The sequence below is a fragment of the Acanthochromis polyacanthus genome, chromosome 12, assembly GCF_021347895.1.
Source record: "Acanthochromis polyacanthus isolate Apoly-LR-REF ecotype Palm Island chromosome 12, KAUST_Apoly_ChrSc, whole genome shotgun sequence".
In the NCBI taxonomy this organism is placed as follows: domain Eukaryota; kingdom Metazoa; phylum Chordata; class Actinopteri; family Pomacentridae; genus Acanthochromis; species Acanthochromis polyacanthus.
Genome location: NC_067124.1, coordinates 26,023,126 through 26,039,451, shown reverse-complemented (window position 1 = coordinate 26,039,451; position 16,326 = coordinate 26,023,126). Strand labels below are relative to the sequence as shown.

Below are 16,326 nucleotides of genomic sequence, written 5' to 3'. Positions count from 1 at the left end.
AGTGCAATCCATTATGCCTGGCTTAAACACCACTGAATGGAAAATCTAAATTTCAAAATCTCTAACCTGGTGGGATGAAAGATTAACAAACCTAGAAAACTGTTCCAGAGTGGTTCAGATCAGAGAAAACAACTTGCAGCGATGGCCTCCTTTCGATGCAACTGGAGCTCTGAACAATGGCTGGTTTCCTGCCAAAGTGCCTTGTGAGTTGACAAACCCACCACCACCTACTGGCACATAAAGTAGCTAGTGGTAATTTCTAACCCAGTTATTAATAGAAGAGAAAGTATCCCGATCCCAAACTCTCATATCAGCAGGAGCAAATCTGCATTTCAATTTTCCGAGGATATTTATTCAAATCATCCAGGTTCAGCACAAAGTTAATGTTGTTTCTTGCTGTACATTCAGCATATAATTATTGGGAAACACAGGGGGATTCACAGTCTTGATGATTCATAGAACATTCAGAAAATACTGTGAATGCACATCATTAAAAACATATTTTCGCTAAAGTAGCAAATCCGTCTTTGGGAGGATATTCAGGGCCACTGTTGATGCTGATTTCTGTCATTTAGCTCGGGCATTACGACAAACTTGATGATGCCAAGTAGGTCGTTATTAAAGCCAACCTGTGTCAAATAGCATTTTCTGTGTATTTTTAGCACATTTCTCATGTGACTACCAGATGGCAGGTACACACCGCACTATGCAATGATTCATAAATGTTACCGAGTTAAACAATCACAGGAAAGTGTGAAACAACAACAACACAGAAAAAACTATTGGAAGACTCTTTTGTGCTAAAACAGCTCCATCTGGTACTCAAACAAAGACTGTTGGGGTCACTTTATGCATAGCTGGTGCAAAAGTATTCCAGGTTATTTTTATCATCCATGTACAGATTTCCTTTAGATTGTCAGGTATGGTATCATTTAGAGTGGCTGCACTGAAATCATGAAGACTAAAATGCACCTATTAACACTATCATTTAATGTTTGCTCACTGGCATTAATGACTGTGTTGTTGACAGAAGGATTCACCAGCCTCTCTGGTGTTGAGTCACACATTTACACACGGCTGCACAGTGCCATCATCTGGCTGAAGGAAAGCACATTCAAATCCCTCCAGTAAAAAAGTGCAACCACTCAGCTTGATTTATGAGATGAGTTTCAAGAATCACTGTAGTCTGAATACAACCGAGATGTTTTATTTAGTCTGTTGTTCGATGTTCAGTGGAGTGGGATTTGGACTTCAATAGGATACAGTTGATTTTTTTAAGTAAATGGATTTTATCTATGTATTGAAAACTAACCATGTTAAATATGTGTGTACTTCATTAAATAATCGTTAAATCAATATCTATTTAAATAGCTTATGTTCCCAATATCTTTGCACGCCATGTATATTTCAGTTGGCAAACAAATACAGAATGCACTATTCCTTGACTCACACATAATTGTTTTTTTATTTGAAATATATATATGCATGTGTCACCTACATATAAAAATATTCCAGGAGTGTCTCTTATGACTAAGTGCGGGTGTTTCTCTGCAGTATCGGTTTTCATCCCATCTGCTTTTCAATATTGTGAGATGCAGCTTCCGCGGACAGACATCTGTTTTAAATAGGTTAATGCAATAACATGGTGAGCTCTAGCTGATTAAGAATAACAATGGTGACGCTTGTGGCAGAAGTTGTTCACAAAGAACCTCTTTTGTGTTTTTCTGTCAGCTGACTAAATTTTCCAGGAACTGCAGCCATCCTGCATGCAGGCTGTTGTATGGTTCATTTTCTGCGGGACAAAGTTTCCAAACACGGGCTTTCAGTCAGAGGACCTGAACTAATATTGGACTCCGCACTGATTAAACAGTGTACCCATTGTTCAAAATGTTTTCATCTTGTTTAAGATTTTTTTTTTTATCGGTCTAAAATTAAATCTCTTTAATTTTAGCAGAATGACATGAGATCAGAATCTGCGGTTGCGGCAGTTTGCTCGTAACACTAAACATTCCCTTGTCAGGAGATTTAATGTAAGATATATTTAGTGAACATGCTCCACTAGTGGTGATGAAATATGAATACTGAGCATTTCTACATGCATTTTTCCTCTACACTTGCAGCAGGCAATTATTTAACAGCACTTATTTAATCGTCAGTGTTGTTCATACAAAGACAAACATTTTGTATTACCAGGTCTAGTTTTCTTCCAGAGAGTCGTCTCAGTAATGATTAAGTAAAGCTGCACAGCTGCAAAGAGCTGCACAGCATTCCTTACATTAGATCTGCATCACTGAACTTTTGATATGCATCAATACATTTACAGTGACATGACTTCAGCTATGGTAAGTTGTGTTTTCTGAACTTTCCTGTTGTACGTCTAAGACAATTTGTTTATGTTCATGTCATGTGGCCACTTATTCAAAGTATTTATGCAATCATTAGTTGTGGAAGGTAATTGTATTTATCCAGGTATTGTATTTAGAGCATTTTTAAGAGACTTATACTGAAACAGACCATCTCCATTATGTTCTACTTTACACTGTAAACTCACCGTATTTCAAAGGTAAATGTTGTACTTCTTACTCAACTATATGGATTTGTCAGTTTTGCCAGACCAGTTATGGCAGACGCTGACGTAGAGACTGAACACAGAGGAGGAAGTCTGAAGGTACTCAGGCTAAAGGCAAGCAAATGTTTTGTGGTTTGTTTGTTTGCTTTGTATCTGTACAAGACAATGAATAAAGTTTACTCTGATCTCTGTATTTGCTCTTGATTTCGCATGTTAAGATTTTACATATGAAAAATGTCATGTTCCACAGTGGGATGACTTTGCATAGATTTGGGTATTTAAGTATTCAAAACTAGCTCCACTGGTCCCAGGTACAGTGTGTAAGTGACAATGTTAAAGGATAAATCTGCATATAATCAGTGATGGATGTAATCCAACAGTATTTACTGTAGTACTGCATTTAAGTATAAATTTAAAGTTTGCTATTACATTACATTCTGTCAGAAGTTGTTACTGACAACATAGTTGGATTAGACATAGCATAAATGGTTCTCATAGCAAAGAGTATTATTACTGGTATGGATTAAACAGCCAAATAGTAGCTAAAATAAACAAAGTTTGTTTCCAAATTGACGATTACATCTGTAATATGCTATTTAAACATTAATCTATCTGTAATCTGTAAAGGCAATCTATTATTTTTTGCCAAACACTCACTGAGTACTTTTACTTCATTTAAATACATTTGGCTCATAACATAGTTACTTTTTTTTCTGTAATATTCTCAGTACAGTAAAAAAATGTGAAATGTTGCCTAAAACAATATAATTCAAATGGCTAATTACTCTGCATTGAGTAGTTTTACTTGTGATACTCATTTGGTTTATAATATGGTTGTTTTATTTGTGTAACACTTTCAGCACAGGATTTTTATTTACAACAGAGTATTTTCACAACTGCATAGTAATACTTGTATGTCTGGTAGGTCTAAAATCCTACGAGCCTCAGTAAAAGGCAGTTGGACTTTTTTTGGGGGGGTTCTTGAGGATGTTTCACTTTATATCCAACAGATTTCTTCAGTTCAGAAGTAAAGTGTCTGCAAGAACCAAAGAAGACAAATCAGGAGTGATAGTATTTGAGTAAAGACTTTTTCCACCACTGATATTGCTCTAATATTCCGTAAGCGGTCACTCTGCCTAACAAATATTCAAATATTTGACAATATATCTGAAATACTGAACATTTTTTTTCTGGAGTAATAAGTTTTAAAATGTATTGTAATTAATCAGGAACATGAATCTGATGAGCTGCAGAGAGAGTTTATAGTGACTATTCTAGTGACTTCAACTGTGCAACTAAACCAATAATCCTGGCCAATCAGGACCCAAGCATCTGTCCTATATGGTTATTATTAGTTCTATTTTCACACTGTATTTTTGTACCTTTCCTATTCTTAATTTTACTGTAACAATTTTGCACCTTTCTTTGTAAATACCAGCATTTTTGGCACCTTAATCTAATCACAATATACTGCGCACAATGACATTAACGGTGATGCATATTCCTAACTAGGACAGCTGGCTCTGTCCGAGGGATTGAGTTAGAGTCTGTGGTGGAGGTGTCAGAGAGGAGGATGCTGAGGAAGTAACTCAGCGTCATGGACAACCCCTCTCACCCCCTGCATGCCACACTGATGTCCTGTCAGAGCACCTTTAGTCATAGACTAAACCGAGGTGCGCCACAGGAGGTCCTTAATACCAGAGGCAATCACACTGTACAATTCCTCCCTCTTCTGCAGAAGGGATAAATAATCAACAAACTTTTCCGTGTGCACTATCATCAGATTCTTTCCTAATACACTCACAATCTGTATTAACATTATTCAAGTGCAATATTTCTAGTGCAATCAATCAGTGCAATATTAGTTTACCTTCACTTCATTTTCTGGTAATCTGTTTCTTGTTATTAGCATACAGTTTACTACTAACCTCTGAGTAAAGGTGGATATTCCACCTTTGTTTATTGTATTGTAATCTGCCAACATAATTTCCTTCGGGATAAATAAAGTATCTCATCTTTTCTAATCCTAACCAGTGTGCCCCAAGTTTCCACAGAGAGCATGTTAGCGTACAGTTTAGTGCGGACCAATCAGATCTCCCCTGGCAGAATTCTGACCAATGAGGAACGAAGGGGGAGTTTCTGCCTTTCATCTCCTTTAGCGTGCGAACCACAACAAACAGCGACGATACAGCGGATGGCAAACAAGTCACAATAAAACAGCAAAGGTAAGATTTTTAGCAAACGGAGATTCAACATGTAATTTACGTCGTGTCGCTGGTTTAAACGGCTTTGATTGCATATTTCTGCGCTGCGGATTGTCCCCACAGAGCTACTGCTTATTTCTAAAACAAATATCAGAATAACCTGTCGACTCGGAATACTGTAATATTGTGCTGGAATAAAAAAAAATGAGAAGGCTAAATATCGCTTTTGGTTGTACAAATGGAGGCCTTATGGCTGCTCTCCTCCGGCCGGTACGTTGTGTTCCTGGCTAGCGGCTCGGCAGCATGGCGGCCTGAGCTCTGTGTCATATGTATGTAATGGCACGACATGGAGCAACAGCCTGCAGCTAGTCTGAGCCTCTAATCTTTATTATCTGCAGCCCACAAATGCATCGCAACGTGACACCCATTAGTTTCCTGTGCTTACACGATGTGGTAATTCAGGAGCTGTGGCCTAATGCACAGCAGACACATTAAAATAATGATAGAACAGATCGACCTACTTTACAATTACCAGTGATCACCCATCATCAAGACATACTGGAAGATCCCCTTTAGGAATATGATTAAACAGTGCAATCTCTTGTGGAAGTAGTATTCAGATTATTTACCGAAGTGAGAATTGCACCACACACTAAAACAATCTTCATCACAAGCCCAGACGTGAAAAATGCACCAAAAATTACATAACAGTAGCTTTTGGGTCATTATTGTCTTGTCTTCAAGTATCAGCTAAAGCCTTTTATTCTACTATTTCATTTAGCAGACGCTTTTATCTAAAGCAATGTACTTCTGAGAGTACATAGAACAAGCAAGTATCTAATTAGAAGTGCCATAAAATAAGTTCAAATGTGATAACAGAACTGTGGTGTCTACAGGCAGTGCGGGAGGTAATAGGAATTATTTTGTTATTTTTTTTATCAGTCTTCAAATGCAAAGGTGTTCAGTGAAGAGCTGAGTCTTAAGTCTTTTCTTAAAGACTGAGACGGATTTTGCAGATCAAACAGACTTTGGTAACTTGTTCCACCACTGGGGAACCACAGAGAAGAGTCTAGCTTTCTACCGACACTGTTGTGGTGTTTGTATCAGACGCCTTTTGTTGTCCGAGCAGAGTGAGAAGGAAGGAGTGTCGACCCGAATGAGAGTTTATACTGTATACTTTAGGTTTTTTATTTACTCCAACAAAACATCATATTTATCATGCAGGCTAATGGTGGTTCTTGTATGTGAAACCCTAATCTGGAAGCTGGAACTACTGACTACAGCATAGCTAAATTTAATTAAAAATATAATATGTCCTCTTGGAATACTGCACAGAGGAGTAGAAATATGAGTTAAGTTCCTCAAAGCTATGCAAGTATAGTTACTCTGAGAAATACAGGTGACTTAAACACCACAAAAACATCAGCTCTTTTGCAGTTTTGTACCACAAAGACTGAAAAAGCACAAGAACACAAAATATGCTACAATAACTATTTTTAAAGAGCCTTACAAATGTCGTCCACCTGCTTCCTAACCAGTAAACAATTGCACTATCCAAAATAATGGTCAAATTTCAGCTCTTCCAAGTGAGGCAGTATGAATAATCAAAATTAAGCAGTTGCTTGATTTAAGTCAAAGTAGAACACATTTTTAAATACAATATTCTTGTCAGTCCCCCGATGAGCTTAGATCATTACTTTCTACAAAAAAGACCGTCAATTTCTTCAAAAGAAGCCTCAACTAATTAAGGTAAAGGCATTGGTTAAGGCTGTAATGACCAAGAAATCGCTTAACTAGGTAGCAGCCCTGCATGCCAAACATTATGAGGTATAATTGTAAAACAAATAAAAAAGCTACAGTAATGCTAAGGATAAAACTTTTAGCTTAATATATGGAACTTTGAAAATGAGCAAAAAGAGATTAGATAGAAATTAAGTGAAGCTAACAGTCGAGTCTCCAGGTCCAACTGAATTATTTGTATTTTAGTATTACAAGACATTTGTCATTATGGACAGTCGGTGCACCAGCTGAAGTTTGTTCTCCTGGGAAATGTTTCCTGGAATTCTTCCTGGCCCATTTTTACATTCAAATGGTTGCGTGGCATGCGGTTAGTCAGCACATCCTGCTGCAACTATGTGGCAGTTCCTCTCTCCACACTCTCTTTTCTGTTTTGTATACAGACAGCTGCAGCTATGGGCAAGTCCCAGTCACACTTGGCCAAACACAAAGATGAGAGTCAAGACGCCCTGACGGCTGCTGGCGAGTACAGAGACAGTCAGACAGAAGAGGATGGAAAGAACGGAGACGTATCTCAGTTCCCCTATGTGGAGTTTACTGGTCGGGACAGTGTCACATGCCCCACATGCCAGGGCACTGGCAGAATCCCACGTGGTAAAACTTTGTAGTTTTTAGAAATAAATACTTGTATTACCACTGTCTGCATGAAAACACCTGTTTCTCTATGTGAAATATCCCTGACAAAATCAGTAATCGTTTACAATTTAGTATCCACAATATTATTTCTTAAAAACATTAACTAATCAGCTTTAGTAAGACTATGTGGGTGTAAGTGTGTCACAAAACCAGGTCCTGTGATGAACCTATTTCAGCCTCACTTGAGGTTTTAATGGTTTAAAAAAAGACAAAGATATGAAATATTTCAATGAAGATCTCTATTCTTTCATGTCATCAAATAAGCCTGCCAAGTGCACAAATTTATACGAACCACAATACTAGTGCATGCACTGTGAAGTTAACATGACAGAAACACAAACCTATTGCACAAAAAATATAATCAGAGCTTCATACCTTACGGTCGACTGTTTTCACAGATATAGCAAATATATGATAGTGAACATAAGAAAATGCATATGGCAGGCCATACTGCCTTCTTTATAAAGATAACAAAATGCAAAATCAAGTTTCAAATATTTCAGGGTTTTGTTAGGGTGTTTCATGAAAGGTTGGTGCACTTAAATCCTTGTAGTTTGTAGAAGAAGTGACTAGACACACTGGCCACTTTATGCAGATCAAACAACTCAAACAATCTATTTTCTTCCTTTTGCTGTACCAGTTTTACAAATCAGGGATCTGGTCAAGCCACTCTGTACTAACAGGACCTGCCTTGTAAATGCAGAGGTTGAAATAGACCCGTATTGTTGAAGGCTGAATAAACCAGTCAACAATAAAACTGATTTTAAATTTGAAAACTCAATTTTCAGATAGGGCTTATGTACTTGTGCATAGTGCAAACCTTACATGTTCCTTACTCAATCCAACAGTAACAGGACCGTTTCCTTTTTCAAAACCATTCAACAGGTCAAGAGAACCAGCTTGTGGCTCTGATTCCATACAGCGACCAAAGGCTCAGACCAAGCAGGACGTGAGTCTGCACTCTGTGTGCTTTTTATAGATTAACTGTGTTAGCTTTCTGTGTGATGAAATGAAATGAACACAGAGCAGCGTGGTAGACTTTGAAGTCATCAGCTGGTTTCAGAGTCTCACTTCTCTTTTCCTCCTCCAGAAAGCTGTATGTCACGATATCAGTGGCTCTCTGCCTGCTGCTGTCTGGACTGGCTGTTTTCTTCCTATTCCCTCGCTCCATTGATGTCTCCTACGTGGGAGTGAAATCTGCCTATGTCTCCTATGATCAGGACAAAAGAATTGTCTATCTCAACATTACAGTAAGCTTGTGTAGACAAACAACCCTCCATACTTAAGATGAAACTCAACACCCTGTAAATACACAGACTTACAGCAGCTATAGACTATCAAACAGCCATTTGTACGTAAAAGGAGTTTCTTATTGTGGAAAACACACTGCAAACACCACAAAGAGTCTTACAGCAGCTATGCAATATCACATGACTATTTGTACATGAAAGAAGGTGCTGATAGTGGTGAACACACAGAATTATCACCTGAATTTCCAACTAGGTCTAGGTCCACTTTATCGCATTTGGTTCAGTCCCACTGATCTCAGTGCTGTTTTTGGCAGTGGTAGGTTTTTGTTTTGTGTTTGTTTTTTTCTCAGTAAAAAGCACCAACGCAGACAGAATTAGCAAACTGGTGAAACAGAAGAGCAATCCAGCTTGCTTTCATTGCTCCTAGAGGGGGCGAAAAATCAGCTACTGCAGCATTAAATGAATACATTTTAAAATGTGTTACTTTGGTTCAGATACAGCCTCCTCTCCATATATAGTCACCTTGTTGTCTGCAAGATTTTAATTTTTACTGGAGATCTATAGTGGTTATCGGTCTCCATAATAACTAATAATTGGTATAAAAAAAGACATGAAGGTCGACCCATCTCACACCCTTTATCTTCTTCTCTCCAGAACACTCTGAACATCACCAATAATAACTACTACGCCATATCTGTGACTAACATCACAGCACAAGTGCAGTTCTCTAAGACGGTGATAGGCAAGGCCAAGTTTAGCAACAGCACAGTGATCATACCACTGGATGAACAGCAGGTAGGTTCAAGCACACACAAAGAAGACAACACGACTCACAGGACTCCAACCTGTTACACATTCATTGCTAGTAAGAAAAAATTGAGACCAGTTCAAATCTACTTTAGAAACTTACACAGCCTACAAAATAGCTTATCGTTACACAGATCATCACAATACAAATGAATAATATCCAGCTTAATTAAAGGATGTGACATGGGACTGCTTACTAAACATACTAGCTACAGTATGTTTCTACAAAATCCAGCTTTCAAACAAATGTTTTCAACCACAACTAAAGTCTAATTGTCTTTAAGTCCCATGACATTACAAAAAATTAGATTAAATTGTATTTCGCATTAATGAGCACTATGTTCATTTCTAATACGGTTTATTCCTGAAATATGTTATATATTGTGTTCATTACAGATCGACTACACAGTTCCCACAACCATTGCCGATGAGATGAGCTATATGTTGTACGTATCTAACTAGAAATCCTCTAAATGAACTATTTACAGTTGGATCATTAAAATTTCTAATCTTAAATCACTTGTTTTTCTTACAGTGACTACTGCACCTTGCCCACCATCAAAGTTCACAACATAGTGGTCATGATGCAGTAAGTATGGTTTCATGTTGAGTGCTTAAAAGTGATGTTTGTTTTGCACCTATATGCTAACATCATTGCATATTTACACATTTTTTAGCTTTTTATTTATCCTGAGAGACGTGATCGCATCAGGCTGTTTTTTTGTATTTTATTTCCTCAACATTTCCCTCCTCCACACTCGCATAGCTTCACCCACGCATTCTTGAAGAGCTGCCCAGAACAAACGCAGCCTTTTGCTGTGGAGTAGTTCTCAAAGCAGCAGGAGAAACCAAGGCCTCTGGGTGCCTTGCTCATTTACACGTCAATGCTAACATGCAAGCAGATTGAGCAAACATTAGTTCACTTAGTCCAAGTTAGTCAAAGCCAAATGGATGGTTTCTGGCCAACCATCTTTAGACTGAAATCCAGGGAAAATGAGAAGCTAAAGCAGCAGCCAGTGCCTTAATTGAATGGTTTGACATCTACACACGTGGACAAAATTGTTGGTACCCCTCAGTTAAAGAAGGAAAAACCCACAATTCTCACTGAAATCACTTGAAACACACAAAAGTAACAATAAATAAAAATTTATTGAAAATTAAATAATCAAAAACAGCCATTACTTTTGAATTGTTGATTAACATAATTATTTAAAAAAACAAACTAATGAAACAGGCCTGGACAAAAATGATGGTACCTCTATAAAAGATTGAAAACTATTTGACCAGAGTGACATGATTAACTCAGGTGTGTCATTTAATTGACATCACGGGTGTTTCCAAACTCATAATCAGTCAGTCTGCCTATTTAAAGGGAGACAAGTAGTCACCCTGCTGTTTGGTGAAAAGGTGTGTACCACACTGAACATGGACAACAGAAAGCGAAGGAGAGAATTGTCCCAGGACATCCGAAAAAAAATGATAGACAAACATCTTAAAAGTAAAGGCTATAAGACCATCTCTAAACAGCTTGAAGTTCCTGTGACAACAGTGGCTCATATTATTCAGAAGTTCAAGACCCACGGGACAGTAGCCAACCTCCCTGGACGTGGCCGCAAGAGGAAAATTGATGACAAATTGAAGAGACGGATCGTTCGAATTGTATCCAAAGAGCCCAGAGCAACCTCCAAAGAAATTAAAGGTGAACTCCAAGGCCAAGGTACGTCAGTGTCAGATCGCACCATTCGTCGTTGTTTGAGCCAAAGTGGACTTCATGGGAGACGACCAAGGAGGACACCACTGCTGAAAAAAACTCATAAAAAGCCAGACTGGAATTTGCAAAAATGCATGTTGACAAGCCACAAAGCTTCTGGGAGAATGTCCTTTGGACAGATGAGACCAAACTGGAGCTTTTTGGTAAGGCACATCAACTCTATGTTCATAGACTCAAAAACCAAGCATACAAAGAAAAGAACACTGTCCCTACGGTGAAACATGGAGGAGGCTCAGTAATGTTTTGGGGCTGCTTTGCTGCATCTGGCACAGGGTGTCTTGAAAGTGTGCAAGGTACGATGAAATCTGAAGACTATCAAGGCATTCTGGAGAGAAATGTGCTGCCTAGTGTCAGAAAGCTTGGTCTCAGTCGCAGGTCATGGGTCTTCCAACAGGACAACGATCCAAAACACACAGCCAAAAACACCCAAGAATGGCTGAGAGAAAAGCGTTGGACTATTCTAAAGTGGCCTTCTACGAGCCCAGATCTGAATCCCATTGAACATATGTGGAAGGAGCCGAAACATGCCATTTGGAGAAGACACCCATCAAACCTGAGACAACTGGAGCTGTTTGCTCATGAGGAGTGGGCCAAAATACCTGTTGACAGCTGCAGAACGCTCATTGACAAATACAGAAACCGTTTAATTGCAGTGATTGCCTCAAAAGGTTGTGCAACAAAATATGAAGTTATGGGTACCATCATTTTTGTCCAGCCATATTTCATTAGTTTGTTTTTTTAAATAATTATGTTAATCAACAATTCAAAAGTGATGGCTGATTTTGATTATTTAATTTTCAATACATTTTTATTTATTGTTACTTTTGTGAGTTTCAAGTGATTTCAGTGAGAATTGTGGGTTTTTCCTTCTTTAACTGAGGGGTACCAACAATTTTGTCTACGTGTGTAGACCGTAATTCCAGAAAGGCCACTTATGAATGTCGTTCCCAGACTTCACTTGGTGCATTTAACAAGCAAGGTCAAAAGGCTGTTATTTTAGAAATCTCTTTAGTCTGTACCGTAATATATGGAAATATATAGGAAAAAAAAGCTGGCTTTACCAGCAAACAGGAAAGACACCAACTACAGCTAAATTATTTCATTTAAAGATGCCATTATATGCATTACATCATTACAATTGTTCTGTATTCCAACTAATCAGTACCACTTACAGTGAGCTCAAAATTAAATGAGCCAGTACTGGTAAAATAAAGCCGACCAAAGTTTGAGTCCATCATTACTTCATTTTGTGCCTCATTTCCGCCTCAGTGTTAGGGCACGGCGCTCCTTAATGACTGCTGGGCTCTGCATTGTGAGCAAATTGAGAGTGAAATTTATTTGGTCACACAGGTGATTGACTCTGTTCTCTGCCAAGTATGAGAACAGAGTCTTTCTCATTAGAAAAGATCAGTGTAAAAAACAGCTAGGCAGTGTCCATTTGTTTTATCTGGCACCGGTCGTCATTTTCACTGTTGTTCAGCTGTCGCTAAATAACCAGAATCCTACTAACTGCTGTTGTTGGGTTTGCATCTCTGTGTTGTCTGCCAAAGATGGTTAATGAGGAAAAAGAAGGGTAAATCCTTAATGCTGCAGCAGAACCATGAGTAGACAGTTTGTGCAGTTCCAACAACTTCAACAGAGCGAAACATCTCTCTCACTGATCGTGTCATGCCCATTTCACGAGTCACATTTTGTCAGTTAAAGCTTTGTCATACATGAATAATTTAATCTTAATGGCTTAATGATTTGTAACTAAATAAGATGCGCCAAAGAGAGCCACAGCTGCCGTTTCTACATGTCAGATACATATTTAATTACATTCAGGTATGTTGGAATATATTTCAGTATCTGTTTGTTTGTTACCATTTTAAATATTTACTCACAGTCACCACCTGTTTTTCAAGAGACCGACTCATTTAGATTCAAGTCAACCAAAAGGTTCAGCCCCAGAGCACTATAATCCACTGGGACTTGGGAGGTTTAACCTGTTTAAAAATTAGCATTTCTCATCAGCTTAGGGGCCGTTTACACGAGGACGCTTGCAGGTAAAAACGTCAAAATATTTCAACAAAACACCCTATCGTTTATACGAGGACGGCGTTTTGGGGGTTTAAAAACGCAAAAATTTGAAACCGGCCTCCAGAGTGGAAAAGTTGAAAACTCTCCGTCGTTACATTTCCGTCTAAACAGCAAAACGCAAAACTTTGCCGAGATCTGACCACGTCGCGTACGCGATTACGTCACATACGTGCGCCGGTGCTTTGGTTTGCCGGCCGGTACAAGGAAGTAAACAAAGATGTGTGATTATTTCCATCCTTCGTACCTTCAAGCAAATCTGGCAGCTCTATGTACACTACAGGAGTCGTACCAACAAACGTGCAGAATCTGTACAGATTCCATTCATGAACATTTACCGCGGCGGAGATCCAAAAAAGGAGATAGTACGCATGCGTTTAGACATGGCGGAGTTTTATCACAGCGCCACCCAGCTGCCTGGCATGCATATCCAATCGAATTCCACACACTATAGAGTCACCGTATATACTCAGATTTCCTTCAAAACCGCTCGTCTAAACAACGTGAAATGACAAGACGCCACTTTTGCATTTTCTGTTAAGATGGTCCTCGTATAAACGTAGCCTTAATCAGTAAGATTTTTCACGCCACTGCAAGATTTACTCCTGGCAACCTTTTCACCAACAACTTCACTGAAACCACCTTGTTGTTTGAAGATATTTACGTTTTCATTTGCTTTTCAGGGTGACCGTGACAACATCGTACTTTGGCCACGCAGAGCAGGTCTCCCAAGAGATGTACCAGTATGTGGACTGTGGGGGAAACACCACCTCCTTGCATGGGCATGTGCAGGTCTACCAGTAAGGCAAGCAGAAGAGCACATGCATCAGATTCTGCTGAGACTGAGGTCACAGGGAGTGACTAGGCAGACCTCCACACTAGGAGATCTTTGCTCAGTGGCAATGGCATAATATTTCTCAAACTAGTCAAAGTGGCTCATGATCCATTTTTACATTCTCTTCCACCTTTTACATGTCACATAAGCTTAGAATAGACATTTTGCAATAAAACCTCCATCTGATGGCCTGTTACCGGTTAACAAAGCAATCTTACCTGCCTGAATTTTGCAGAATTTGCCTCGAGGTTCACCGTCTTTTCCCAATCTGGTGCAAACAGAACACACAGATATGAGAGATTTATTATTCATTTATTTACTGGAAGGTTTTCCCACCACATTATTTCTCCAATACTAACATTACTGGAATCAGTAGTTTTAGTTCTGATGCACTTTAGCTAACCTGGCAATAGCCAGATTAATAATTGTGTAGTACTTGATAGTACTCCACAATATCAATCTGGGACCGCTCCGTGTAAATCCGTTCAGAGGAAAGAGGTACGGATTGGACATTGCAACAGTATGTCCCGCCTCTGACAGGTTTGTTTTTAGTCAATCGCGGGATCTTCACAACGAGCGGAGCCAATTGGTAGATTAAACTCTTACCAAAACCCGTAGGTAAAAAAGCACAAACATCTTTACCATCCAGAAATGCGCAAAGCGCCTCTCTTTGTTCTTCCTTCAAAGAAGCGATAGGAGATTCAGCTAAAACTCACTTAACAGCAGCATCTACACGATCGTTGTCCTCCGTTGCCATGTTTGTTTTGATCTACTGGCGTTTGGTGTCGTCTTCACACCCGGATATCCCGCCCCACACACAAATACTGCTGCGTGATTGGCCCGTGCCAACTTGGCTCTGTACGAACAGTGAATGCGGGAGCGGAGCAAGATGGTTTCTTGAGAGATTTGTGAACTCACAAATATCGCGAGAAATCAACTTGCTGGCAAGGTTAACTTTAGCCTGATTCATATCAACTGTAAGGAACATGAATGTTGTTTGAGTACAGTGGGAATGCTGCATCTGCTAACACGCCCTCCTACTCTACACCACTTTTAAATAATTTTACAGTCAATAAGGTGTAAGAAATATCTTACTTTTTCGACAGTGAAAACTAAACCACTGAGCAGTACCTAACCACTTCTTTCTGCCCTTTTTTCATTCCTTCCTTCAAGCTGCCTCTTTTTTCTCTTTCATGATTCATGGTTCTTGATATTGTATAGTGCAATATAGATGACTTATTATCTCATGTCATTGGTTCGTTTTTCGTTTTTTGGCTCAGAGTTTGGTACTTTCAGTTTATTGAGTAGTGGGAGTATAAGTCTTACATTTATAATTCTGCTGTGTGATTTAAAGGCAAATGTGACTACTGTGTTACATTCATATTTTACTGAACGATTAAAATCTTTATTTTCCATTCAAGAATAAAAATAACTTTGTTAAAGGGATAATATTTTTAATGATAAAAACAGGAGCATTACAGTGGGCTATACAGTAGAGCTATGTGTAAATGCAATTAAGTATGAACTTTCTTTCTGGGTTGCTTTAGAACATGCTAAAGCAAGAATACTTTCTGACCTGGGAGCAGCTTTGTTCCCTTTAATGAGGCTGTTCTGTTTTTGTGGACTGTGGTGTCATTTACTGTATTATGTGTGCAATTTTGATCCACTTTGCATCTGTAACTTGTGTCATGAGTTTACTCCTATTCCTGAGGTTTGAAATGATCATGACTTCCTTTCATTTGTTTCTGTTGTGTATTTAATTGTTCTCATTATTTTACACTTAAACACCACAGATTGTGTGCACTATAGAGTTTTTGTGTGACAGCAGACACCCATTATGCTTGAATTGCTAAAATATATATTTTTTAAACATGAGTGCAAAGTTTCTCATTTAAGTTAATTTGTGATAATTTGGTAAGTTATGCAACACAAAGTGTAAATTTTCCTACCATTTCTACAAAATAATCATAAGGAAACTGTAAGACTAACTATAGCCTTCTTGAAATTTGATAACAGTGAAGATGTGAATGCTTCGCTGCTACTTTCTAATATCTACAAGTGGTTTTGTGTTTTTCATGCATGAAGCTAAAAATAAAATCATTGCTTAATTTTGAACGTTTCCTTCAATTTCTTGGTGCAATATTCTCTGTACACACAGGGTGGTGCTACGTGTTCTGCTAAGCTACAGTATGGTAAAATGCCCCTGCAGATAAAACTGTGACTGCCACGTGATTTCACTGTTATTTAAATGCATGACATTATTAATCAGATTTATCAAAAAAAACCTTCACATTCACTGATACTGGAAATAAACTGATATACAAAAAAATCCAAATAGTTACCTACATCATTGTTTCCTATTGTAGAAAGTTTGAGTTTAT

The 16,326-nt window shown here is 38.5% G+C and overlaps 1 protein-coding gene across 1 annotated transcript; it reads left to right on the top strand.

Annotated features, from left to right (window-relative positions):
- Positions 1–4,660: 4,660 nt before the first annotated feature.
- On the top strand, positions 4,661–16,060 carry tmem106ba (transmembrane protein 106Ba). The gene is made up of 8 exons (XM_022223037.2): positions 4,661–4,794; positions 6,954–7,164; positions 8,092–8,155; positions 8,297–8,456; positions 9,111–9,251; positions 9,660–9,709; positions 9,799–9,852; positions 13,794–16,060. The coding sequence occupies exons 2-8, from the start codon at positions 6,966–6,968 to the stop codon at positions 13,912–13,914; spliced, it is 789 nt and encodes a 262-aa protein (XP_022078729.1). The 5' UTR covers positions 4,661–4,794; positions 6,954–6,965; the 3' UTR covers positions 13,915–16,060.
- The last annotated feature ends 266 nt before the right edge of the window (positions 16,061–16,326 follow it).